The 24275-nt window shown below is 51.1% G+C and overlaps 2 protein-coding genes across 6 annotated transcripts in view; one reads left to right on the forward strand and one right to left on the reverse strand.

Annotated features, from left to right (window-relative positions):
* ADORA2B (adenosine A2b receptor) overlaps positions 1-7436 on the forward strand; it is a 41281-nt gene extending 33845 nt beyond the window's left edge. The window contains exon 2 of the mRNA XM_031967866.1: positions 6756-7436. Coding sequence (XP_031823726.1) covers positions 6756-7419 — 664 coding nt within the window. The 3' untranslated portion in view covers positions 7420-7436. The remainder of the gene's footprint in view (positions 1-6755) is intronic.
* ZSWIM7 (zinc finger SWIM-type containing 7) lies at positions 1-24261 on the reverse strand. 5 transcript variants are annotated; one of them, XR_004234084.1, is made up of 7 exons: positions 24128-24261; positions 21788-21809; positions 17971-18073; positions 10575-10679; positions 9874-10034; positions 8802-8860; positions 8034-8140 (listed from the first exon to the last, which is right to left on the reverse strand). XR_004234084.1 is itself a non-coding variant. In XM_031967869.1 (6 exons), the coding sequence occupies exons 1-5, from the start codon at positions 24234-24236 to the stop codon at positions 9915-9917; spliced, it is 459 nt and encodes a 152-aa protein (XP_031823729.1). In that variant the 5' UTR covers positions 24237-24261; the 3' UTR covers positions 1-450; positions 9874-9914. The 5 variants fall into 5 exon arrangements, 4 of the variants coding, with proteins under 4 accessions (XP_031823729.1, XP_031823728.1, XP_031823727.1 ...); XM_031967869.1 differs by lacking the exons at positions 8034-8140; positions 8802-8860 and adding an exon at positions 1-450; XM_031967868.1 differs by having other exon boundaries at positions 8034-8860.
* Between the last annotated feature and the right edge of the window lie 14 nt (positions 24262-24275).

Below are 24275 nucleotides of genomic sequence, written 5' to 3' on the forward strand. Positions count from 1 at the left end.
GAGAGAGAGAGACACAGAGATAGGAGAGGGGGAGAGAGAGACAGAACTGACTCATGACGTCCCCAATGGTGGTTGTTGCACAAAGAAACTGGGGGCCCCTGGACCGCTACCTCTTGAGGCTCCTGCCTGGCTTTTACCGGGGCACACTTAGCCCCCCTTCCAGGAGCAGCAGGGGCCATCCTCGAGTGGGTTTATGGAACGAACTCCCCATCCCAGACCACTGAGCTGTTTGCCTTTTGAGTTCAGCATCTTGGGCTGTTTCTGCCCTCCCGGGCCTGCCGACGGGCCCTCTGCAGGCATCTGGAACGCTCTCAGAAGCCCCCTGCGTGGGCGAGGGTCACTGGGTAAGGCGATCCGGCTCTCGGGGCCGTCCACCTCCAGGGCCGGCGACCTGCCAAGCAGGCTCCGCGTCTCCTCGCTGCCTCTTCCTGCTGTGTCTCTCTTGGACGACTGGGATAGAGTGAAGAAAAATAAAAGGAAAGAACTAAAAATACAAACTGCCCACAAACAGATACGGCATGTGCTCTTGGAGAGGGGCCCCGCTGGGCCTGGCTCGCCCCCACTGCCTTTGAGTCGGTGACCCGGCTGTAGAAACGAGGGTGGAAACTGTGAGTTGGGTTTGGCTTGTGCTGTTAGAAACGCACAGAAAGTAAGGATGGCCGGGGTGGGTCCGGCAGTGGGGGCGGGGGCTGGGGACCCTCTAACCATCGGGGTCTCCGACAAGGCTGGAAACAGAGACCTTCCCTTATCAACCATCTATAGGAAACCCTGAATCCTGCCGCGATCAGTGATGCTTCAAGCCCAGTGTACTCTGCACCTCCCGGTAATAAGTTACAATGCTCTTGGCCGCTCACATTTACTCAGTGCTTACCGTGTGCCAGGCTTTATAATCATTACCTCAGTTTATCCTCATAGAAGCCTTGGGAGGGAGATGCTATTATTATGCTCATTCTTCGGAGAGGGAAACTGAGGCTGAGTAAAGTGTCTTGCTCAGGGTCCCACAGCTGAACTCCCCCTTCAGCACTTCATCCTTCCTGCCCGGACATGGGGCCGGACTCCCTTTCTTGGGACCTGATCCTTTTAAAACTCCTCATCCACTGTCCCCGCTAGGGCTGGACTCGGCCAGGGAAAACGAGTTCAAATACTGCCTCTTACTGGCTGTATGACTCGGGATAAGCTGTTCTCGGCCCGTTCCCCAGGACTCCGAGGGCTTTGTGTTTCCTTTAAAGGTCATTCCAAATTTCTGAGCTTATCTGAGTGTTCTTCACGGTCCATAACCACGGGAGTCTAGAACTTTTATTTTCGCTATTTGTTTGTCTTCTGATTCCTCCACCCCCACTTTGACCACTCAGCCTCAGCTCCTTCCCGTGCTCTCCCCAAGACATCATTTAAAAGGGTTCTGGGGGTTCTGGAACCAAACTTCCTATTTAGACTGAATATGGTCGCATGGAAGGGGAACTGGATTGGGTGTCTGTGAACCTGGATTCAAAACCTTTGTGATCCCGAGTTAATTAGTGACTGTTTCTGGGTGTCTGTTTTCTCATCTGTAAAATGGGAGGTGTTGGAACAATCCCACTGGGGGCCCTTCCCTGTTTTAAATCCGACCCAGCTCCTTGTTTGCGGAATCGATTGGACTGGATTTTGGTGTTTCCTGGAGTCCGGAATCCTGGTGATTCTGTGCTTGCAGCAGGACATCCCAGGAGAGCTTTTCAGAGCCTCAGACCCCAGGCTGGCCGTCGGGCTGTGGTGCAGTGGGAAGGGCACCAGCCTGGGGAGTCAGGCTTCCAGTCCCAGTCAGACCGTTTGCTTTCTCAGGGATTGTGGACAAATAGGTTCTTCTTTTATAAAATAATTCCGAGTCTGAGCCAGCTCTGACCCAATGAACGGAGTCACAGCCCTGGTTTGGTGGACACCTCCAGTGGACTGGCTTTGGCCTCCACCCTCCCTCCATCTGCCTTAAAATGGCACCGGCCTCCGGGTGTCCCATGGGCAAGACTTTTCTCTGGCTGGCCGTTCCCGCCCCTGGATCCCTCTTCTTCCTTAATTCTGCCTCCTGACGTCCCTGCTTCCCTTAAATCCCAACGGAAATCCTTCCTTTGGGAGGCCTCTCCCAGCTCCTTTTAAGTCCAGCGCCTTCCCTCTCGTTATTTCCTATTCCTCCTGCACATGGCTTGCTCTGTGTGTATCTCCTCCAGGAGACTGCCTTTTCACATCCCTCATTAAGCACAGTCCTGTCCCATAGTAAGTGCTTAATCAAAGTGTACCGATTGATTGACTGATGGGACCATATCACTAGAGCCAGGAAGCCATCTTTTCTAACTCCCCATTTTCCAGATAAAAAAACTGATGTCCAGAGAGGGTGAGTTATGTCCTGGGTCACACAGATCATCCCATCGAGGTGGGATTTGAACAGAGACCCCCAGGGCTCAAAGCCACTATTCTACCCCTTGTCCCCCACAACTTCCTAAACCAAGGCCTCCCATCTACAATTCGACATTTTCTCTTAGTCTGAGTCAGTGGGATTCATGAGTTCATCCTGAATACGGTATTTTATACGTGACCTTTTGAGTGATCAAGAAAGATTTTTTTTCTGTCATTATAAGCCAACAGTGACTCCCTAGGAAAATGCCATAATGTCTGAGACATTGTAGAGGGTGGTTCTGGAAACTTCTTGCTCCAGAGAGGCCCCAGTTCATTGTACTTTGTGCCGGATTCTCCCTGCCTACCATGGGCCCTTCCTTGGATGGACCAGTGCTGGGTCAGGGGATCGAGTCGGGTCAGGGATTGAGCTGGGACCCTCTCCCCCCCACACCCCCGCTCCAGAGAGTCTCATGGAGCCCGTTAGAAGGAAGCTTCCTGGGCAGGGGATGCCTTGGTAACTGGCCCCGTTCGTTATCTGACGGGTGAGGAAAGGGGATCATGGGGGAATAGTGACTGCTTGGAGGCACCAGGTGCCGGGAGACAGGATTGGAACCCAACTTTTGGGTGCTCAGTTCTGTATTGCATTGCCCTCGGGAGTGAGTTTACATGGAAGAAAATCCTCATTCAGAACTATGGAGCTGTCTCATGGCCATGACAGTTCCTGCAGCTAGGGGATTGGGCCTGGAGTCAGGAATACCCGAATTCAAATGTAGCCTCAGATACTTGCGGGACCCCAACAAGTCTCTTCCCCTTGTGTGCCTCAGTGAACCCATTTGTCAGAGCAGCTGGAGTAGGAAAGGGCAGATCACTCTATTGCCTTTGCTAAGAAAACCCCAAGTGGGGTCACAGAGAGTCAGAACCACAGAAGTGACTGAGCAGTGACCAAGCGGTGGGGAAAGCCCGGCTTAAAGGCTCTTCAGGGTTGAACGTTTAATTTTTAACATCTTAGTGGGACTCTGGTAAAGTAGATGAGGCTGGGAGAGGGGACGCCTCTGAAATGGGGCAGCGCTTTCATCACCTTCCCTAAATCTGGCCCTGAACAATGGCAGCCCCTCGTTACACGTTAATATCTGACGCGGGGGCTGTGTCCCCACTTTCAATCCCGCCTTTTGCCACAGAGAAATCATCCCTCCTTTCCTGGAGTTCACTTCCATCTTCTACTAAACCGGATGGAGTGAGATCGGATGTCTCTTCTCCACTCCTGCTCTCCTTTCTCTTAATTAACCCCACAAGCCCTTCCTTTTGTGGCCTCCCAGGGAGGGCCCGGCCTGTGTCAGGTGTGGGACGATTCCTTCAGTTAGGTTTATAACTTTTGGCAAAGGACCCACCTGTCAGCGCTCTAGCAATCATTGACCAAGACAATGCTCCACTCAGAAAGTCCACAGGTGTCAGTCCAGCGGGTCCAGATCTCTTAGAACAGAGACGGACTCCAAATAAGCTTCAGCGACACTGAATGGCCCCCATGAGTCGGTTCACTCTGTGGTTCTTTACTGTAAAATGGGCACGATTATAATAGTCTCTGTCCCGAAATCACATTACGTTTACTTTGTCCCTATTCTCTACATGTTATTTCCTCTGATAAAATATAAACTCCTGCAGGGTAGGGACTGTCTTTGTATCCCCAGCACTTAGCACAGTGCCTGGCACATAGTAGGTGATTAATAAATGCTTGTTGGCTGATCAGTGTCAAATCCCTCCTTTTCCCAACTAAAATATAAGCTCTTAGAGGGCAGGGACTGGTGTTTGATAGATGGCTTAATTTTCCATTCCATTCTATTTCACAATAGAATGGAAACTCTTTGAGGGCAGGGACTTTTAATTTTTGTCTTTGACAGAGGCTTTTAAAAAATTAATCTCAAAGCCTTTTTATTCAAAATCTTGCTGGCTGGAAAAACAAGATATGACGCAGAATCTGCCCGTGCTCCAGTAACTTATTCCCCTGCATTATGTCCTCCCTTCCTCTAACTTGGCATGGCGCAGCCGGGGCCTTCTCGCCTCGGAGCAGACCTTTTTAAGTTTCTGCTTTTCCGTATCCTGGATGCCCCTCGCTTATCTAGAAGAACCAAGATACACACAGAAACGCCCCTTGGTCAAGCTGAGTCATTGTTTTATGGGAGTGGGGCCGGGAGAACAGGCAGTAAAGTAATCGTGTGTGCAGACAGCCTCATTCCTGATGCTGACAAGTAGGGGGAACGCAAGCCCCCCTTCTCCTGGGAGCTCCCTGGGAGTCAAGGACCCCAAACCTCTTTAAAAGAATGAAGAGTACCGAGGGCCTGGGGAGCTCCTTCTGTCATTTTTTAAAATTTAATTTTTAAAACAAACAAGCTTTTCTTCCCTCTCTCCCACTCACCACCAATAAAGAAGAAAAATCCTGGTAATAAACATAGTCAAAGCAAAACAAATTCCTGTATTAGCTCTATTTAAAAAAAAAAAAAAAAAAAGTCTCTTCACCCCGAGTTCTGCCCCTTCATGGTTTCAGCATCAACTTTTGTACTGAGGCACCTCAGTCTCCCACTGCCAGGGGTCACCCTGCCCAAGTCACATGCGCCCCGAGACCAGGAGTCACAGCACCTGGGGAGAGTGGGGCTGGGGGGAGGCTAATCTCATCCTTGTGGGCTTCTGAACCCATCCTGGGAATTGTTTCTCTTGGAACAAGAGCAGCTTGATCATTTTATTGGACACTTTGTTGGGGGAGGGCTAAGAAAGCGCCCGGAAAGGGGCCCCCAGGGATGGGCCACTGCTCGTCGCAGAGACCCGACTCGTTCTCATTATGTAACCAGAGAGGCTCAGCTCATTTTTTCCCTTTGTTGTTTCTCTGGCCTTGATTATTTCTGTACCGATTCCGCAAGTTAATGAGCCCTTCTGAGTAAAGAAAATGGCTCAGAACATGGGCAAGGAGGCCAGGAAGTGACCCACTTTTCAGTACTGGAACCAGGAGGAAGAGTTTGATGGGAATTCAGAGGTCAGGGTCTCTCAACATGACGGCCTTTGGGTAGAGATAATGGAGGAGGGGGTTTCCTCAGGGTCTTCAATCCAGAGGCTCATGGATCACAGCTTAGACCTGGGACAGACCCCAGAGCCATTTAGTCCGACTCTTCCATTTCATAGATGAGGAAACTGATGCCCATGGAGGCCGAGTCCTTTATGGGTTGGACCAGAGAGCTGGGATTAGGCCATTCAGTCCAGTCCTTCCTTCCACTTCTTTTTTCTTTTGTCAGGCAATTGGGGTTAAATGACTTAACCAGGATCACACGGCTAGTAAGTGTCTGAGGGTCTTCCTACGCCTCCCAGATGTCTCCCTTTCTCCCATATCACAGATGAGGAAACTGGGGCTGGGGAGAGGTCAGAGCAGCAAAGAGTTTTCCAGCATCTGTCCTGGGCACTTTGGTGGGTACCGGGGGCACAGGTGAATATGCAGCTCTCAAGGGGCCTCCCATAGGCTGTGGGGGCAGGGAGGCCGTGGGATGCTCTGCACTGGCCAGTCACGTTTGCAGGCAATTCCGATACTCCTTTGGTTTGTTGTCTGGTTGGCTCAGGAGGCAGGCGCCCATCTGCTGGGCATTGGAAATGCCCCAAAGGAAGATTACCTTCAGGCAGCTGGGCTGGGGTGGAGTGGACAGAGCCCAGGCCTCTGAGTCAGAAAGGCTCGAGTTCGAGACCCATTTCTGACCAATACTGGCTATGGGAGCTTGGGTGAGACCCTTCTTCCCCAGGAATCTCTGCGAGACCAGCTGAGTAGGAGGTGGCAATGGGCATTACTGGAGGACATTTCCTCCCCTGGAAGTTCCTACCAGTGCAATCCCAGGTTCGGCGTCTGCCCCTAGTTAGCTGGGCTCTCCCTGGAGAGCTGCCCTTTTCCTCCAAGACATGGACTGTTCTCTGATCACCAGTAGCCAAGAATGGCACTGGGAACTCTATATTCATTAGCGAAAGTTAACTCCTGGGTCTGGAGGGACATGAGGGAGGAAATGAGCATTTATTGGCATTTACTATGTGTCAGACAATGTGGTAAGTGCTTTACAATTATTCTCTCACCTGATAATACAACCGTGGGAGAGAGGTGCTATTATTGTAATGATTCCCATTTTACTTGGGGGACAACTGAAGCCCCCAGCCCCTGAGTGTCTGAAGCTGGATTTGAATTCAGGGCTTCCTGATTCCAGACTCAGCTCTCTATCCACCATTCTATGGGGGGCAGTGGCGAAGACCATTTTGTGTTAAAAAGCAAAACTAAGTCTACCCAAAAAAGGGAGGTAATGGCATATAGGTTATTAGAAACCAAATGTAATGGATATGTGTGTATATGATTTTTTTTTTTTTTTTTTTGGCAATAGGTACAAGAGCTTGGTGACCGGGACACGGGCCAGAGGGGTGATTGCCGTGCTCTGGATCCTCGCCTTCGGCATCGGCCTGACCCCCCTCATGGGATGGAATAACAAGGCTGACGCCCTCACCCACAACTGCACCAACGGAACCGGGGAAGAGAAGTGCTGCTCTGTGAAATGTCTCTTTGAGAACGTGGTCACCATGCCTTACATGGTCTACTTTAACTTCTTCGGCTGCGTCCTGCCCCCGCTGCTCATCATGCTGGCCATCTACATCAAGATCTTCCTGGTGGCCTGCCACCAGCTGCGGCGCATGGAGCTCATGGACCACTCGCGGACCACGCTGCAGCGGGAGATCCACGCGGCCAAGTCCCTGGCCATGATCGTGGGCATCTTTGCCCTGTGCTGGCTGCCCGTGCACGCCACCAACTGCCTCACCCTCTTCAATAAAGACTTTGCCAAGACCAAGCCCAAGGAGCTGATGCACACGGTCATCCTGCTGTCGCACGCCAACTCCGTCGTCAACCCCATCATCTACGCCTACCGGATACGGGACTTCCGCTGCACCTTCCGCAAGCTCATCTCGAGGTACGTCCTCTGTCAGACGGATGACCTCCCCAAGAGCGGCAACGGACAGTCGGGGATGACGCAGACCCTGGACGCGGACGTATGACCCTGCGTGACCCAGGACCGGACCGGCAGCGAGCGCCTGGTCTTCCTCCGAGTCCAAACGGACGACGGCCCACGAGGGCCGACAAACGGAAACGGACCTTTGTGGTACCCGGTCTTGCTGCCGGTCCCACGTGGACTGGATGACGAGGCTGGGGGCTCCCGGGGGAGCTCTCGGCCGAGGCTGCCCCACGGCTGCCGACGTGCTGAGTGCTCCTCTCCAACGGGAAAGGATTCCAGCCACTGTCACTGTGAACTCCCCAGCTCAGCAGGGATGTTTCCCTGAGGCGATGGGACAACCTAACAAATAGGTTGGCTCTTCCAGCAGACGGGAAGCTGCTCCCCCTGGAAGTGGCCAGAACAACACTACATCTGGGCCTGGGGACCGCCCGGCTCGGGAAGGAAGCTTGTTCAAGCTCGCCACCTAGTGATTCCACACTGGAGAGTGGGTCTTCTCCCTTTTCTTAGAAGGGCTGCAGGGGCCAACGGCAGTGGAGGAGCCGTCTTGCCGGTTTTCCTTTTCTGGGGTGCCGGGGGGAGGTGGGGGTTGCCTACTCGGCCTCAGAGGGGAAGAGGAAGCTTCAGCAGCTGCTCTCTGCTTCTGGTCCTCCCCACCCTGTGAAGCGAGCCTACCCAAGCATGGGGCAAAGAAATGGCTGGGCTCAGACTGTGAGATTTTCACCTCATTTGCAGTGTATGTGTCCAGATGTAGTATTAGCTCAAAGCTGAAAATAATTTAAGTGAATTAAAAATAAAGCTTTTTTTTTTTTTTTTTTTTTTTTATAAAAAATTTAATGTAGCAAACCACATCTAGAATTGGCTCTTTCTCACGTTCCTGGGGAGGGAAAACACTGTCATGGGAGGGAACTTAACTGGTGGGATGTCGTCTAAGTTCTCCTTCCCTCGGGATTAGGTCTGAAATAATCCATTTGTCAAAGTGGAAAAATAGACAGCAGCAGCGGCTTTCACATCCCCTTACAGTTGCTTGATAGGCAGTTCGGTTCCACTGACTGGGCATCTTCCTGCCCACAGCAGGAAGACCAGCCTCTGGGCCCACAGTGGGCATTTCCCACCCCATCTCTCACTTCTTTCAGAGTGGCTGAGATACTACCTTTACCAGGGCTCTCCCTCACCTGAAGGAGACTCAGATCCCCTGGATTCTTATAGCACGTTACCTAACCCCTCCCTCTACCGTCCCTTTACCGTTTCTTTTTGTTTTGTTTGGAGACCAGTAGCGGAGGCAGTGGAGGGCACCATGAAAGGGATCAGACTTGGGGTTTCAGAGGTGTGAGGATCTCCCAACGTTTCCAGAACCGTCCCCCTCCCTTAAATGCAGATCGCTTCAGAAACAAGGGCCCCTTTCCTGAAACCCTCGTGGGTAAATACCTTGCCCAGGGTCACAGAGCCAGGATGTGGGTGCAAATCCTCTTCTGCCTTCCAGTTACCTGGGTTTAAAATATCTTTTAAAATTTAATGTGCAAAAGGAAAACTGATCCTGCTCTGGGCTTCCTGATGCCAGTCACATGCTGCTCCTGGGAGCAGGGTCCAGCCCCTGGCGTCCAGGCCTCACCCAGAGTTTGCTGAATGAAAGAATGACCCCTTCTCGACATGCCCTCAAGTCCCTTTGCTTCTGGGTGATTCCCAAGGCATCAGCCATGTTCCCACTGGACTTACCTTTCCCAAGGGGAGCCCTCTCCACAACTGCTAATAAAAGTTATCAGTTCAAGTGACTTACAAAAGTTAATCTCACTTGGTCAACCCAAAGGCAGCCTGAGAACTATTATCCCATTTTTTAGGAGGCCTGGAAAGCCCAGCAGCAAAGGTCACCGAGATCAGCACAAGTGCAGGTTTTCAGATTCCAAACCGGTAAAGACTTCTTCCCTGTCCTCTGGCCACAGATATGTGACTCTGAAAGAAAGAGCCTCCCTCCCCCCTTATCCCACTGTTTCTGCTAATCTGAACCTTGTTATTCTCGTTCAGTTGTGTCCGGCTCTTTGTGACCCCATCTGGGGTTTTCTCGGTTGGCCATTTCCTTCTCCAGCTCATTTGACAGATAAGGAAACTGAGGCAAACAGGTTTAAGGGAGTTACCTGGGGTCCCACAACTAGTACATGTCAGAGCTGAATTTGAACTTGGGTCTTCCCGGCTCAACGCCCAGCGTTCTATCCACTGCCCTGCCTCGCTGCCCCCAATCTGAACACTTCACAATGCCAACTAATAGGACTTTTCCCCCTTAAAAAAAGATCAGCTACCACAATCAACTCTGTGGAAGAATCCAGCTGCCTCGCTGGCATCCTGGCTGTAGGAAGCCCCCGGGGGAGGGTCTTGTGCACGTTCTGGCTGCCTTTGCCAGAGGGGAAAGGGCCATTCTCCTTGGAAGGAGACAACAGGGTTAAATGAGAAGGCAGGAGCCTCACAATGGGGCTTGGCATGCAATAAGTGTTTAATAAATGCTCACTTAGTCCTTCAGTCCAGCCTCTCTACTTCAGGTGGCAGACACTAGGCCTGGTCTGGATCTTCCTCTGCCAGCAGGAGGCCCGCCAGCTGCCTGTTAGAACCGCTCAGCTCCTGGCACAGCCCCAGGGCCAGGCTGAGGTAGGTGGCCAGGAGATGCTTGCACTGCAAGACACAAGACACGAGTCAGTGAGAAGCAGCTTGGGAGGAGGGAGCGCGTCATCTGTCCTGGAGTCAGAGAAACGGGGTTCACTCCTGCCTCCGAAGAGAGGCTGCGGGACCCCACAAAGTCAAACCGTTCACCTGCCCATGGTGCTCCTGGCAGCTCGCTAGGACAGAAGTCCCTGACATCACATCTGTTTTTATAACAGGAAAAGGGGTTTAATTTCCAAGGTGATATATGGGTTCTATGGAGCCATCACAGCACATGCCCATGACCCCTGGGCTCCCTACCAGCTACCACAATCAACTCTGCGGAAGAATCCGGCTGCCTTGCTGGCATCCTGGCTGTAGGAAGCCCCTCTGATCCTGACAAGCCACAGGAAGCCGGCCCCCCATTGACCATTCCCGGCCCCCCTCAGAGGGCCTCTGAGACCTAACTCCTAATCCTGGGAACACAGACCACCAAGCAGGGAAGCTGATCCTCTCCCCAAACAGAGGACGTCGCCTACAGCGGCAGCTCGTCCCAACACCCCCTCCCCTTACCAATAGGCTGTCGCTCTTCCGAAGCACAGAGAAGGCAAAGGCGGGACACGAGCAGTAATGGCAGGAGGTGAAACAGGTGTATGCTTTCCCAGAGCTCCCAAGCACCTGCAGACAGGACAGAAGGGGGCTCAGACACGGGCAGCCAGACCCGGCCCTTGTCACGATCATTCGATGACTCAAGAGTCACACCAGAATTGCACCAGAAGGGAAAGCTCTGGTGTCATCCCCAAAAAGGGGAAATTCTGCTTCCAGTGTCAGAGGCCGGCCTGCCCCACAACGGCTCTGACTCATGTTGGAAAAGCCCAGGCAGTGGGAAAGGCTTCAGGGCAAAGGCTCTGCTGGGTGCCCAAGGGAGGGACCAGGAAGGCTGGGCTCTCCTTCCCTCCATCCTTTTTCTTTTTTTCCCCTCCTTCCCTCCATCCTTTCTTTTTCTTCCTTCCTCCCTCCCTCCTTTCCTGTCTTCCTTCTCCTTTTTTCTTCCTTCCCCACTTCAATGCTACACTTCTTACCTTCAGCCACACCTGGGAATTTCTGACTGTTCACACACACACACACACACACATAAATACAGAAGGAGAAAATACCCGTCTGCCCCACAATCACATGGGAAATGTGGGGAGTGGCCCATGAGAAGTGCCCTCTCACTGCCACCACCCCGAGGCAGAGATCTCCAGCTAAGGAGCCACCCCTCCCAAGGCAGGTGAGCGCCTTCTCCCTGCCCAGGGCACTGAGATGATGAGGAACTTGGTGGGGAGGTACCAGGGTGGGCCTTGACCCCAGATTTTCTGACTTGAAGGCAGGAGCTGTGTTACTATAGGAGAGGAACCCGATTTTGAGAGTGAAGTGGGGTGGTCATAGGGTTAATGCCAGATAGAGTGGCCCCAGCTTTGGGTCTCCCGACACACCTTAAATAAAATAAAAATAAATAAGAGCAAGAGAGAAACAAAGCAGGTACACTGAGCACTTCCATAGCTATTATGGTGGTGGTGGGAGGGGGGAACACGGAGGAGTGAGATCTAAAAGGGGGCCCGGGGAGGGGGGCAAACCCTGATTTCAGCCTCCCTTGGCAACACAGAGGTAGAAAGAGCATAAATCTAGAGCAGGATTTCACACGCCCACAGAGAACGTTTCTGGGGGGACCATACCAGAGTCAGTCATGGCCCCTCCGTGAGATCAGAGGGCAGGGGCTCAGGGTTCTGTTCATGCTTTGTCCCAGCCCTCATAGAGGGGTTGGGATGGAGGCAGAATTGGGAACCAACATGGCCCTCGGTAGCTCAGAGACCCCACAAATCAGTGTCCTTCAAACTAAAAAGTATTGGAAAAGCATGTGATACAACACGGCTTAAGTTACCAAGAGATGGGCTTAGGGTTAACGTAAGGCAAAAATTCTAACAAATTAAGATTGCCTAAAAGTAAGAAGGGCTGCTCGGGAGGTCAAAGGACGATAGGCTGAAAACTGGAAGGGCCCCTCTCCCATGCCCCGGTGTCAGAGGTGGGATCCCCACCCAGCAGAGAAGCCTGGCTGGGCCTATTTCAGGGATGGGCCAGAGACCACCCCTTGCCCCCTGGGCTGAACCTCGAAAAGTCTACCCAAGTCGAGGGTAATCAGAAAACTCTCCAAGTGAGCTTTGGGCCTCAGGATGATGACTTAAGGCTGGGACAAGCAGGTTTCTTCTGGGGCCGCTTTCCATCCCAAGGTTGGTCTACAAAGGGCCTCTCAGCTGCTCCTGTGGGAGCCCCACTGTCGGGACCGCCTTGAAGCTGAGACACTAAAGGCCTGACTGAACCCACCACATTCACCTTAATGATGGCCTCTCCTGGGGTCTCTCCATGGCCCAACACGGCTGGCCCTGCCTCCTTGGGCCTCTCCTACCCTTTCTCCCAAGGCATTCTCCCATGACCTCTGAGCTCCCGATTCCAGCCTCCAACCCCACCTTCTCCAACCTGTTCAAAACCAAGGTTAGCCGGAGACAGCCCTTCCTTTTAACTTCATTCTTTCTGGTGGTGATGTCACCATTTGCCTCGTCTCCTTTCACAACCCTGGCCCTAATTAAGCTGATTCCACCGCCTCAATACTGCTCACACCTGCTGCCACCACTCAAATACAGACCCTCCTTGTCACCTGTCTGGGGAAGGAGCCTCAGCTCTGAGCTGGTCTGGGCTCCCCATTTTACAGATGAGGAAGCTGAGGCAGGCCGATGAGGCAGTCTATAGAAAGAGCCAGAATTCAGACTCTGGCTCCACACTCCCCTCCTCAGGACCCTCTTCCCATTCACCCGATGTCCTCCCCATCCATCCCTCACATCTGTGTTGATCCATAGCTGGGGGCCTACAAGGTCTGTGCTGTCTCTGGAGCTCTCGCTACCCACTCGGCAATCTCATGTCACTCTACCTACTATCTGGGCCTTTGATCACACCATCCCCTTTTCCCTGTGGGATTTTTCCCTGCTCTTTAAAGCCCCCCTTAAATGCACCTTCTCCATGAAGCTTTCCTTGATTCCACCCAGTGATAATCTCTTTCTCCCTCAAACTCACAAAACACTTTGTTTCGCACAATTTCCCCTCTAAAACGTAGCCAAAGACAAGTGATTGGCTTTGGGATTGTCAACTCATCATTACCTTTTCTTTACCTTTGTATCGTGGTCTTAATTAATCCACAATTAATGCTGAAAACCACACTAAGACTTCTGGGACACTCTCTCAACCTTCCTGAGCATCTGTTTCTTCTTTTTGGTCCAACTCATGTTCAACCTTTTGAGCAATTCAAGATTTTATTTTACTCCCTCTCAGCAGGCTAACATCCCAACCAGGAGTTAACCAGTTCTTAAGTGCCTGTGCTTCTGCTTGTGGAGCAGTCCGGTTCCGATGGTCAGACACGGACAAGGGTGGCCTTCTCCTTGGGAATCTGTCTGGAATTTTAAATGTCTGCCTTACCTCTTCAAATCCAAGAAATCTGAGCTTGGGATCAAGCCGACACAAAACAAAAAAAAAGGTGGGGAGGGGATTTGGTTATTGATGTAGATTTGAAATTTGATAACGATCTGCCTGGGTGGCCGAAATTTCAATTTTCTCATTGGAATTCTGGAGATTCTTTCTATTTGCATAGTGTTGCTTGTTCTTGATGGTTCTGGGAACCGTCCCAGAACGTTTCTTGAAATAATATTGATCCAATTTTTTTTTCTTTTTCGCCATGTTCAGTGTTTCCAAGACTCGTCTGCCAAAAATTTCACTTCATTGCATTGCTTTGGAATATGTTTCAGTTTAATCATTTTCCAACCTTTTCTTCCTATGAATTTTTCTCACTCAGAGAGAGGATAGTGTGACATAGCAGAAAGAAAGCCAGATCCGCCTCCAACACAGCTGGGCTGTATGACCTTGGAAAAGTCCCTAAAACTCTCTAAAGAGAAGGTTCTTAAGCTTCTTCATGTCAAACAAAGATTTCTGGCAATATGGTGAAACTATGGACTTTTATTCGAGAGAGAAAATTTAAATAATTGAAGGATGCCGATTGTCAGAGATTAATTTTTTTTAAAATGACATTTCTTTTCTATTTGAGTTCATAGATTCCCTGAAATGTAACCATGGATCCCTTGAGGATAGGAGGTGCCTATGGCTACCACGACAAGGAACCTTGCTTTAAGACCATATGCTGCAGAGAAGGTTCTGACTGACACGGAGTGAATTTTCTCATGTGGGAGTCTCTTATACCAGAGATCCTAGATTCAGTTTCCCTATACTTGTTCTTTACCCCCACCTCCTTTATCTTCTTTTTTGATGTTTTCAGGGGAGTTTTCAAATATTCTCCATCACTTCCCATTTTTCTAAGTGATAACCCGATACTTGATCAAGCTTGCAGGCCACAGAGTTGTGGGCAGGGGCACTCTACCTGTCCCTTCAGGGGTAGCTTTGCCAAGAGTTAAGGACCCAGCACCAGGCAGTGGTCAACACGGGAAGACCCTGGGCTCCAGCAGTTCATTAACAATCTCACTGATGGTAGAGAGGGGCTACAATCTATGCAAGTGGAGGGAATGCCCACACTGAGAGTCAAAGTACAAACGGTATTCCTTTTGGTCACATTTTTAAGCTGTCGAGTTTTTATTCACTCTTCCTGCTTTTCCCCCCTCAATTCATTTGGAACTTTCTCAAATTCCTAGAAGGCATTTATTAGCCGGCTGAGGTTATCTCATTTCCATTTCCAATATTCTGCCAGCCAGTATATATCTCCTGGTAGTATTTCTTTCATTTCTCTCAATCTATAATTTTAATAAAGTATCAGAGCTTTTCTTCAGCTTAAACTTTCTAGAAAATTGTCAGCTTTTCTGTTATCATTCTGAGGTCTGTGAGGGGTACAGATTCCCGGTGATCTCTCCCTGCCATCTTTTCAGCCAGGAATCCTCTCTGTCATGTTTCCCCTGATCTTGTTTTAGGGCCTGGGTGGCTTCCTAGAATGTGGAAACCCCTCCGAGGCTGCCTCCCTCTCTTGCCCTAACCAGTTTATCCTTATTTACTGTCAAGGTAATAATCTTCTCATTGGGTAGTCTGCTGTTTGAAAGCCTTTCACGATGGCCCAAACTCCCTGGTCAAGGTGCGCAGTGGACTTGGAAAGAGAAAGGCCCGCCCTGGACTCTTCCCAAGACATGGAATGCTGTGTCTTTCCTGAGCCTCAGTTTCTTTACCTGTAAGAATGGGGGTTGGTCTCCATCACTTCTGAAGTCACAATTTCACAACAACACCGAGTCCCAACTTGTTGGAGCTCACAGTCTGGATATGTGGATCTGCTACTTGCTCTAGGGAGCAATGGCAGAAAAATTTCCCAGATTGCATCTGGAGAGGAAGGAGGTGGCCGGTCCCCTGGACTGACCTGGGTTTGCTCTGGCATCGGCCATCCCACCTCGGACTCTGGCTCCAGGCTGGACCAAACACTTCTGACCACAGGTGTCTTCCTGGACAAATTACAGGGTCCTTAGAGGAGGGATGCCTCCATGTGGTGCTTCTCGGTATCCCCAGCAGGATCTGGCCAGGGAGTACACGGGGATGGAACGATTCTCCATGTACTATAAAGAGTGTCCAACTCTGGGCACCAATCAACTGGTGGCCACCTTCCCTGGTTACAAAAGGCCAACAGCATCGAGAGAAATCACTTGGTTGTCTGAACCGAGGAGCATGAGGGGAGGTAGAAAGCTCTGGGCCTTTATTTATTTTTACCCCTCTTCTGCTCCAAGCTAAGTAAGGCCACTTAGTGGATGGAAATGTGACCTCCTCTTCCCCAAATACACCTGGATCTTCTTGGGGGCAACAATAAAGGTCTAAATTTTGCTTTGTTTTTAAGGAGGGTATGTTAGCCCCCTGCTGACTCTAGAGAGGGCACATCATCTCCTCCAAAGGCTGAGGATCAGGAGGACAGAGTTCAAATCTTGCCTCGGCTGCTTATTCTTTTTGTGGTCGTGTCACTTAACATTCCTGGACCTTGTTTTCCTCCTCTGTAAAATAATGGGACCATAGTCCTGTGTTCACACCAAACCGAGGAAGACTACCCCCCCCTCCCCCCACTTCCCAAACAAACTCAGAATTTTTGATCCAGAACCGGGGAGAAGAGTGGAATGTGTCAAAACCTATGGGGCGCACAGAAATTGTTGGGGCCAAAGATTCAGGGCAATCAGCCATCAGACAGGTGCCCCGTGGGAAGAACGCCAGTTTTTAAAGCGACCACCGGCACATCTTTTCAGGCTCCTCCTTCATCTGAAGCCCCTCGACATCAGCCAAGCACAATGAAATGGGACCATTAAGAACAATCCCAAGGGCGTAAAGTTTCCATAGTCCCGTTTAATTTCAAGTCTGGGCTGATTGCCACACTCCAAGGAAGTTAGCATTTTTATGATAAATATCCAATATAACACAGGATGTGAATAATGAAAACTAAACAAATGAAAATAACCACTGGGAAAAGTAAAAAGTCAACTATGATGAAAAACCGTCTCAAGCAAAATCATTAGGTTCTTAGCTAATAACTGGGTCACCGGCAAGTTGAGCATCGTAGCCGCTGAAAACCCAGTGTGAATGGCTCAACTGTGGGCAGCCCACTCACCAGGAGGACGTATGTGGCTGGAAGCCAGCCTGTCCCGGGTCGAGTGCTGCGCTGAGATTAGGAACCAAAACAAAATTGACACATGAGGATGTGGGAAGCACTCTCAGCGCTGTGGGTCTCTCTGCTTAAGAACTGGGGCTTTTTGGCTACATAAAAAATTGGAGACAATCTGCAAATCCCAGCTGAGAAAGAAGGAAATGATCTCCAGCATGAAGCTGAGGGGGACATCTATAGGATTGGCGTTTCCATGGCCTTGGTTGCTGGGCTGCCACACTTCCTGGCACAGAGTGATCCTGCTGAGATGCCCCTTGACCCCAGGTGAGGTGAGAGGTGACACACAAAGCACTGAACACTACTGCCTTGGTCTGCATGGTGTGGGGATTAAGGTCAAGTTCTGTCCACAGCCACTTGACACAAGTGAGTGGGAAGAGCTGTCCGCACTGGGGCCTGTCTTCTAGAAAACATCGAGGGCTCCCTTTTACCTCCAAGATCCAAAATTAAGTCCTTTTTGGGGGACATTTAAAGTTCCTCCCAATCTGGTCCTTTCCAGGGATCTTTTACACCCCCTTTTTCCCTCCCCCACAACCCAGCTCACTGGCCTATGACTCCTCACACACATCACTCCGTGTCCCACTTCTGCACCTTTGAACTGATGGGCTGACCCATGCCCAGCACTCTGTGCCTCCTTGACTTGGCTCCTTAGAATCCCCAGATCCTTTCAACTATCAGCTCCTTCCCCACCTTCAGACATGGACCATTTTGCCTTTCTTTATTTTCTCATCATTTAGTGCATAACCTGGCACACAGCAGGAGCTTAATAATTGCTTGTTGATTGAAAGAGGTGATGCTAAAAAATCTTTCTGAAATAAACATGACTCTGGTCCTGTCCACCAAAAAAAAAAAATTGCAACTTTACCAAATGTCAGCAAGTTGAAAAAGAGGGAATGCCCCCCCCCCACACACACACACATCCCACCCTCTCCTATGCATTAGTCAATCTTTAAAACTGCCTTCATTTCCTGCTTTCTATTACAGGGGAGGATGCATCATTTCTGACATTCAGCTTGATGAGACCCAAGATTAAACGCCCAGCCTCTTAGTCCCACACTCATTCCACTGGATAATTCTGAGGCTACAAATGGATTCTGTTTCAATTACTAACAGTCAAATGTTTCCCATCCCGGCAAATGCTTTCCTAACAGTACAGGAAATCATTTGGCTACAGCATTCCTCCATACTGTATCCGGTAAACACACGATTTAAATGTAAGGGGAATTTTCCAGCTTGGAAATTTCCCCAAGCCAGTTCTACCTGGAATACGGTTCTTCCGCTCGGAGAGGAGATGCGGGTAACAGAACGGCGATCCACAAGATCCAAGGCCTGGACGGCTGATGGGCCGAAGAGAAATTTCAGCCTGAGGAACAGAGAGAGACTTCAGATCAGACGGATCCTCTCCCCTTGCCAGCTGGCCCCCTCCAAATGAACGCAACGAACAGTGAGAGAATGCACAAAAACAGGAGAATGGGGCCAGCCTTCGCTCTGATGGGGTTGAGCCCCGACTCTACTGAAGGCCTCATTGTAGCATCCTCCAAGTTGGAGAAATGGGCTCAAAGCCTCCGGAAGGAGGCCCACCACTGCATCTGCTCTGTTCCTTGCCCCACCTCCTCTGCCACATTATCCTCACCTTATCAACTCCCCCCTCCCCTGCCAATTCTAAACACTTCCCTTCTGCCATGACCCAGGGGGCTGTGATCACTCAAAAGCAAATGTCCTTTACCTTGTGACAATAGTTTATGAACAGCTCAGCTAGGGAGAGATATCAGTAGATGTAAAGAGTGAGAGAGGGAAGGCTTCAATCCTAGGACCTTGGAGGTCCCCAAGGAGTACATCAAGCCTGAAGCCTCCCTGGGCTACAGTTTATGAATGCTGAGGGAGGAAACAGAACTACCCAGGAAGTGGCTGAAGCCCCAGGGGTGAACCTTCAACATACTCTAGTTTTCACTGTGTTTGCTATAATTTTTCACCACTCATTGTAGGCCCATTACAAATACTACCCAAGGGGACCAGCTGGATCTCCACCTTAATTAGGGTTAGTTAATTAATTTTTTGCTGAGGCAATTGGGTTTAAGTGACCTGCCCAGGGTCACATAACTAGGAAGTGTTAAGTGTCTGAGACCAGATTCGAACTCAGGTCCTCCTGACTTCAGGGCTGGTGCCAACTGGATGCCCAGGGTAAATTTAAAACAAAGAATTGCTTCGTAGGCCCAAACTTTGCCAATGCTTGCAGGGGGGAGTTTGTTTCTGGTTCAGACAAGACCCGATCCAGAAAGAAGGTTTAAGAAACTAAGACATCCCTTTTGCTTCCTGCCAGGACTCCCCAGTGGGCCACAATTCTAAGGAAGTAAATCCACGTTTGGATTCCCAGAACTTGCCCCCTGCCTTAGGGAGCTTGCAAAATTTTGGGCTTTTAGGGAAAGGGAGACACGGCTTTCAAGAAGCAGGGAGCCCACACCGGCAACGGATGAGACAAAGCCTGAAAACAGTATTTGACCTTGAGAGTGATTAATACCACACTGAATGTGGTCGGCTGACCTCCAGCCAATTCTCAGCCGCAACAAGTAGAGACGGGAGACTCCTGAGGCCGAGATGGTTAAGAAGAAGACTGAGTCACTTGCAGGCTGAGAGGACTTTCTATTTTTGAAGAAACGCTCCTAATTTAGAACATGTTTAGTAAAATAAAGCCTTTAAGACAGAGGCCTGAAGATGGCAGTGGCGTCCCATCCGGCCTTCCACCTCGGGGACGCTTTCTGAACTTCATTCCATGTTAACGTGTCCAACTCTGGGCACCAATCAACTGGTGGCCACCTTCCCTGGTTACAAAAGGCCAACAGCATCGAGAGAAATCACTTGGTTGTCTGAACCGAGGAGCATGAGGGGAGGTAGAAAGCTTTGGGCCTTTATTTATTTTTACCCCTCTTCTGCTCCAAGCTAAGTAAGGCCACTTAGTGGATGGAAATGTGACCTCCTCTTCCCCAAATACACCTGGATCTTCTTGGGGGCAACAATAAAGGTCTAAATTTTGCTTTGTTTTTAAGGAGGGTATGTTAGCCCCCTGCTGACTCTAGAGAGGGCACATCATCTCCTCCAAAGGCTGAGGATCAGGAGGACAGAGATACGCATGTGATGTTGTGTAGTGTATTGAGCACACACACTGTGTGCACACATGTACACCCACACGTATGCATGTGATACCGTATGGTATTGTACACATGCATGTATGGTCACATGTATGAGGCACAGGACATTGCTACTCAGATACATGCATAATGTATATTGTAGTATGAATACACTCTCTACACACATGTACACCCACGTATGAGGCACAGAACATTGACACACACAGATATGCATGTGATGTATATTGCATCGAGTGCACACACATGTACACCAACGTAGGAGGCACTGAACACCGACACACTCAGACATGCACACACTGTGCACACCTATATGTGCACACACATACATGGAGGCACCGAACATCAACAATATGCACACTCTATTGTGGTCACATATGTAACACACATAAGGAGGCTCAGAAAAGGACAGACTCCTTTGGAAGGAGGGGGGAAGGCTTCCGCCTAACCCTCTCCCCACCCCCCTTTCTGCCCCTGAATGCTTCCTTCCTGACAGGACAGTCCCTATCAATCAACGTGCATTTGTCCGACAGCTCATACATCACAAAGATTTCTAAAAGAGCCCAATCCCAGGGTCTCTTCTTGGAGCTCCCCCGACCCTTCTGCAGCTACCCTCTGCTCCCAGCCAGGTTTTCCTAACCCTGTGCTCTCTCATTCAGCCCCCACCTACAGGGGAAGCCCTGGGTTCCATTGGAGCCTCTCACCCACTTCCTCAACTCCCTCGGGCTTAATTAGGGCCTACATCACCTCTCCTATGGGCTCCAGGTCTGAATGACCAAGGGCTTATTTGCTCTCTCCTCCTAGATGTCCCAGAGGCATCTCAAACTCATCATGTCCAAAGCAGAACGTGGAGGCTTAAACACCCCCCCCCCCCCCCCGCCCCATTCTGGTCCTTCTACGGTCACACTCCATCTTCAACATCGGCCCAATCAGTTGCCAAGTCTTACTGATTCCGCCTCAGCGCCCGGCCTTTCCCACTAGCCTGAGCAGCCTCCCAGGCTTTGCACGGGCTGTCTCTGATGCCTGGGGGGGAGAGAGGGGCACACTCCCTCCTCACTGCCATTTCTCAGACCATCCCATTGCCTTCCAAGTGCTTTTCTTTCACCCACACCTGGTCCTGTGCATCTGCCTATTTGCATATAGCCGCCTTATCCAACAGAACCCAACTGCTCCAAGTTGGGCAGACACCGATTCACGGTTGCCTTGTATTTATATACATTATGTATGTGTATAAATTGTGTGCACATATGCACACAACACACTCAGACGTGCATGTTAAATTGTGCGCACGTATATGTATATACATACATGCACGTGTGTATGCAGCTCAGAACAATGCTTGACATGCAAGGAGTGTTTAGCAAATGTTTCTTAGCTGATTTATCTATGTAAAGGTTAGGAAAGACATGATCTGTGCCCTCTACTGTCGAGAAGAAACCTCCAATACAGAAAGCTATGACACACACATAAGCAGGTGTGGAGAGGCAAGATCATTCCCAACTTGGGGGTAGGAGAGACGTAATCTGCAAACGCTTCCTGAAGGAAGCGGGATTCGAGGTGGGCTTTAATAATGGCCCAGGCAGAGAAGGAGAGAAAGGAATTCCAGCTAAAGGGAGCAGTGTGCACAAAGGCGAAGAGTTAGCGTTTTATGTATTTATTTGCTTATTTGGGGGTGGGGTGTTGAAAGAGGGCAGAGTGGCCCAATTTGGATGGAGCATTTGGAGGTCAATAATAAGGCTGGAAAGATCAGTGGCACCAAATTGTAAAGAGCTGGGAGGGCCAAGCAGAGAAGTTTAAGGTTTTGTTAGCATGCAATAGGGGGACGTGCAAGGTTTGAGCTTATGTTGAGTGACAAGATTGGATCTAGGAAAAGCATCACAGTTCGACATCACTGACAATAAAAGCTCCCCCCAAGTCCAAGAGCAAATACTCACGCCAACAGGAGTTTGTCAGGTACTGCAAAACAGAAAAGGGAAAGAAAAATCAGTCACCTTTCTGAATGCTAACTGATGAGCCTAATCGGTGCAGATCCTTACATGAGGATACAAGCAGCTCCCCCTCACAACCGAGACCCTTTCACATTTTTACTTCTTCCTCCCCAATTAGAATTCTGAAAAACAAATGGACTTGATGGCCAAGAGTATAAAATTCTGATCAAGGGCCATCTCTGTAACCAATTTTCATTTCTTTAACTCTTCCATAAAGAGATTTTAATGTCTGATGGTGATAAAGAGTTAATGATAGACAAGGGACTGTGAAAGAACTAACTGTTCAGTCATTTCCGGCATGTCCGACTCGGTGAATCCCTTTGATTTTCTTGGCAAAGATAGTGAAGCGGTTTGCCATTTCCTTCTCCAGCTCATTTTACAAAAGAGGAAAACTGAGGCAAACAGTCAAATGAATTGCTCAGGGTCACACAGCTAGTGAACATCTGAGGAAAATGAGTAACATTTTCCTGATTCCAAGTCAGGGCTCTACCCACACCATCCAGCCACACTTCCTCTTCTCTCCTCTTCCCCAAACCAACCAGGCAAAAAGGGAATATCATCAACCTGTCTGTCTAGTGTGGAGAGCTCCCCCTTGCCCCAGCTCTCATTGATGAGGGATCAGAACTGCGAAGGTGCTGGGTGGACTCTCGGGTCGCATCCCTAAGATGGGATCCCCTAAACCTTCAGTCAATAAGCAAAAGGGAGCACTGCGTCTGAGCAGATAGAGCAGATAGGCAACAACAGTGGTTTCTCTCCCTGGGTGAGCTCAGGGGAAATCAATCAGCTGTTTTTCTTCTGGGAATCAGCCCCCACGGGGGTCTTGTCAAGCACAATCACTCCCAGCAGCTTGATTAGAAGCAGAGGGAGCTGATTAGTTCTTGCACATTCCCTGCCTGAGGGCAGCAGGTCACCAGCTCAATGAGCCTCCGCTGGCTTTGCACAGACGCTTTCTCTATTTCACCCCTAACCACAAAGGAGGACTCACTAGGTCGGGAAAGATACATTTATATATGTACATTTAACTCGTTAAGCCGAGAAGCCCTTCCTGAGCCCAGGACGCATCTCGGGCCGTGGGGAGGCGAGCTAGGACAGGGCTGACCTCAGACTCGAGAAGGCCCTCCCAGGACCTGCTGCCGCCCCGCACCCCCCGCTCGGGTCTCTGTGTTGCCCTGTCCTTGCTCATGGGGCCCCCCTCGGCACACCACCATCTCTTCCAAGGCAGGGGCTGGCTCACTCTTGCATGAGCACACAGCCAGCCGCACGGTAATAAGCGAAGGGAAGGAACCAAAACACCAAATGCTTCCCAGAACTGGGGACACGGCAAGACAGACAGTCCCTGTCCCGGAGGGGCCCGCGCTGACGGGGACCAAGGACAGAGGCCCGGAGGCGGGGCCCGGGGGAGGGGTCAGGGAGGCGGGAGCGCAGCCCCCGGGCAGGGCCCCCATTTCGCCGGGCAGTGCCCCTCCCCCCACCGCGCCAGGGCCGGCATAAAGGCCATTCTGGCTTTGCCCAGGAACTTTAAGGCTCAGAGCCAGTCGCTCTAGGAGATTTTCCCATCCGAGCCGCGGCGGACGCGGGGAGCGCTGGCCCTCGGCTCCGAGGCCCGGCTGGGATTGGCCCCTGGCAGGACTGGAACCCAAGGCCGAGCACCGCAGGGGGTGAGGGGCGCCGCTCGGCCCGGGCCGGGCAGGGAGCGTCCTCTGCTGGTCACTGCGGGGAAAGCTCCCCGGAGCTGCAGCTTCTCGCCACGCCCCGGACACCCCGCTTCCCGGGCCGCCGGACAACGCGCTCCCCCTCCCGCCCCGCGCGGGGACGCCTCCGGCCCCAGGCTCCCCCCGGGTTGGCCGTCCAGGGCTCGGGGCAGCCCCTACCTCGGGACGTTTCCCCGCAGGACGCGATCTCGCTCAGAATCTCCTCCACCACCGCGGGCAGCGCGGCCTTCATCCCGCCCTCGGACCCCCGGAGGCCGCGGCTCCGCCTCTCACAATACTGCGTGGAAAGGGGGCTCGGAGCAGGAATCGGCGCCCTAAGGCCGGGGCTCTGCACGCGGGACAAAACCTCGGACAAGCAGGGCGCCAGGGGCTCCCTAAGGTGTCATCCCTTTAGGGCAACACGGAGTCAGAGGCCCCGAGTTCAAATGCTTTGTCCTGCCTTAGGGCACCTTCCGGACCTCAGTTTCCTTATCCGCCAAACCTGGGGCTGGGTTCTGAGAGGCCCGAGAGCCTTGAAAACACGCGGGAGGGAAAGAGCCCTGGGCTCTGACGCTCGGGGGAAGCTCGAGCTCACGTGAGGAGCATGGAAAGCGGCGTTCCAGCCCCAAATGGTTAGGGGACGCTCCCGCCCTCCCGGAGCCCCGAGGCGACCAGTTTCTTGGGCTAGCGCTAGCGCGACGCATCCTGGGAGATGTAGTTCCTGGCCCTTCAGGTCACGTGCC

This window comes from Sarcophilus harrisii, chromosome 4 (genome assembly GCF_902635505.1).
Source record: "Sarcophilus harrisii chromosome 4, mSarHar1.11, whole genome shotgun sequence".
In the NCBI taxonomy this organism is placed as follows: Eukaryota; Metazoa; Chordata; class Mammalia; order Dasyuromorphia; family Dasyuridae; genus Sarcophilus; species Sarcophilus harrisii.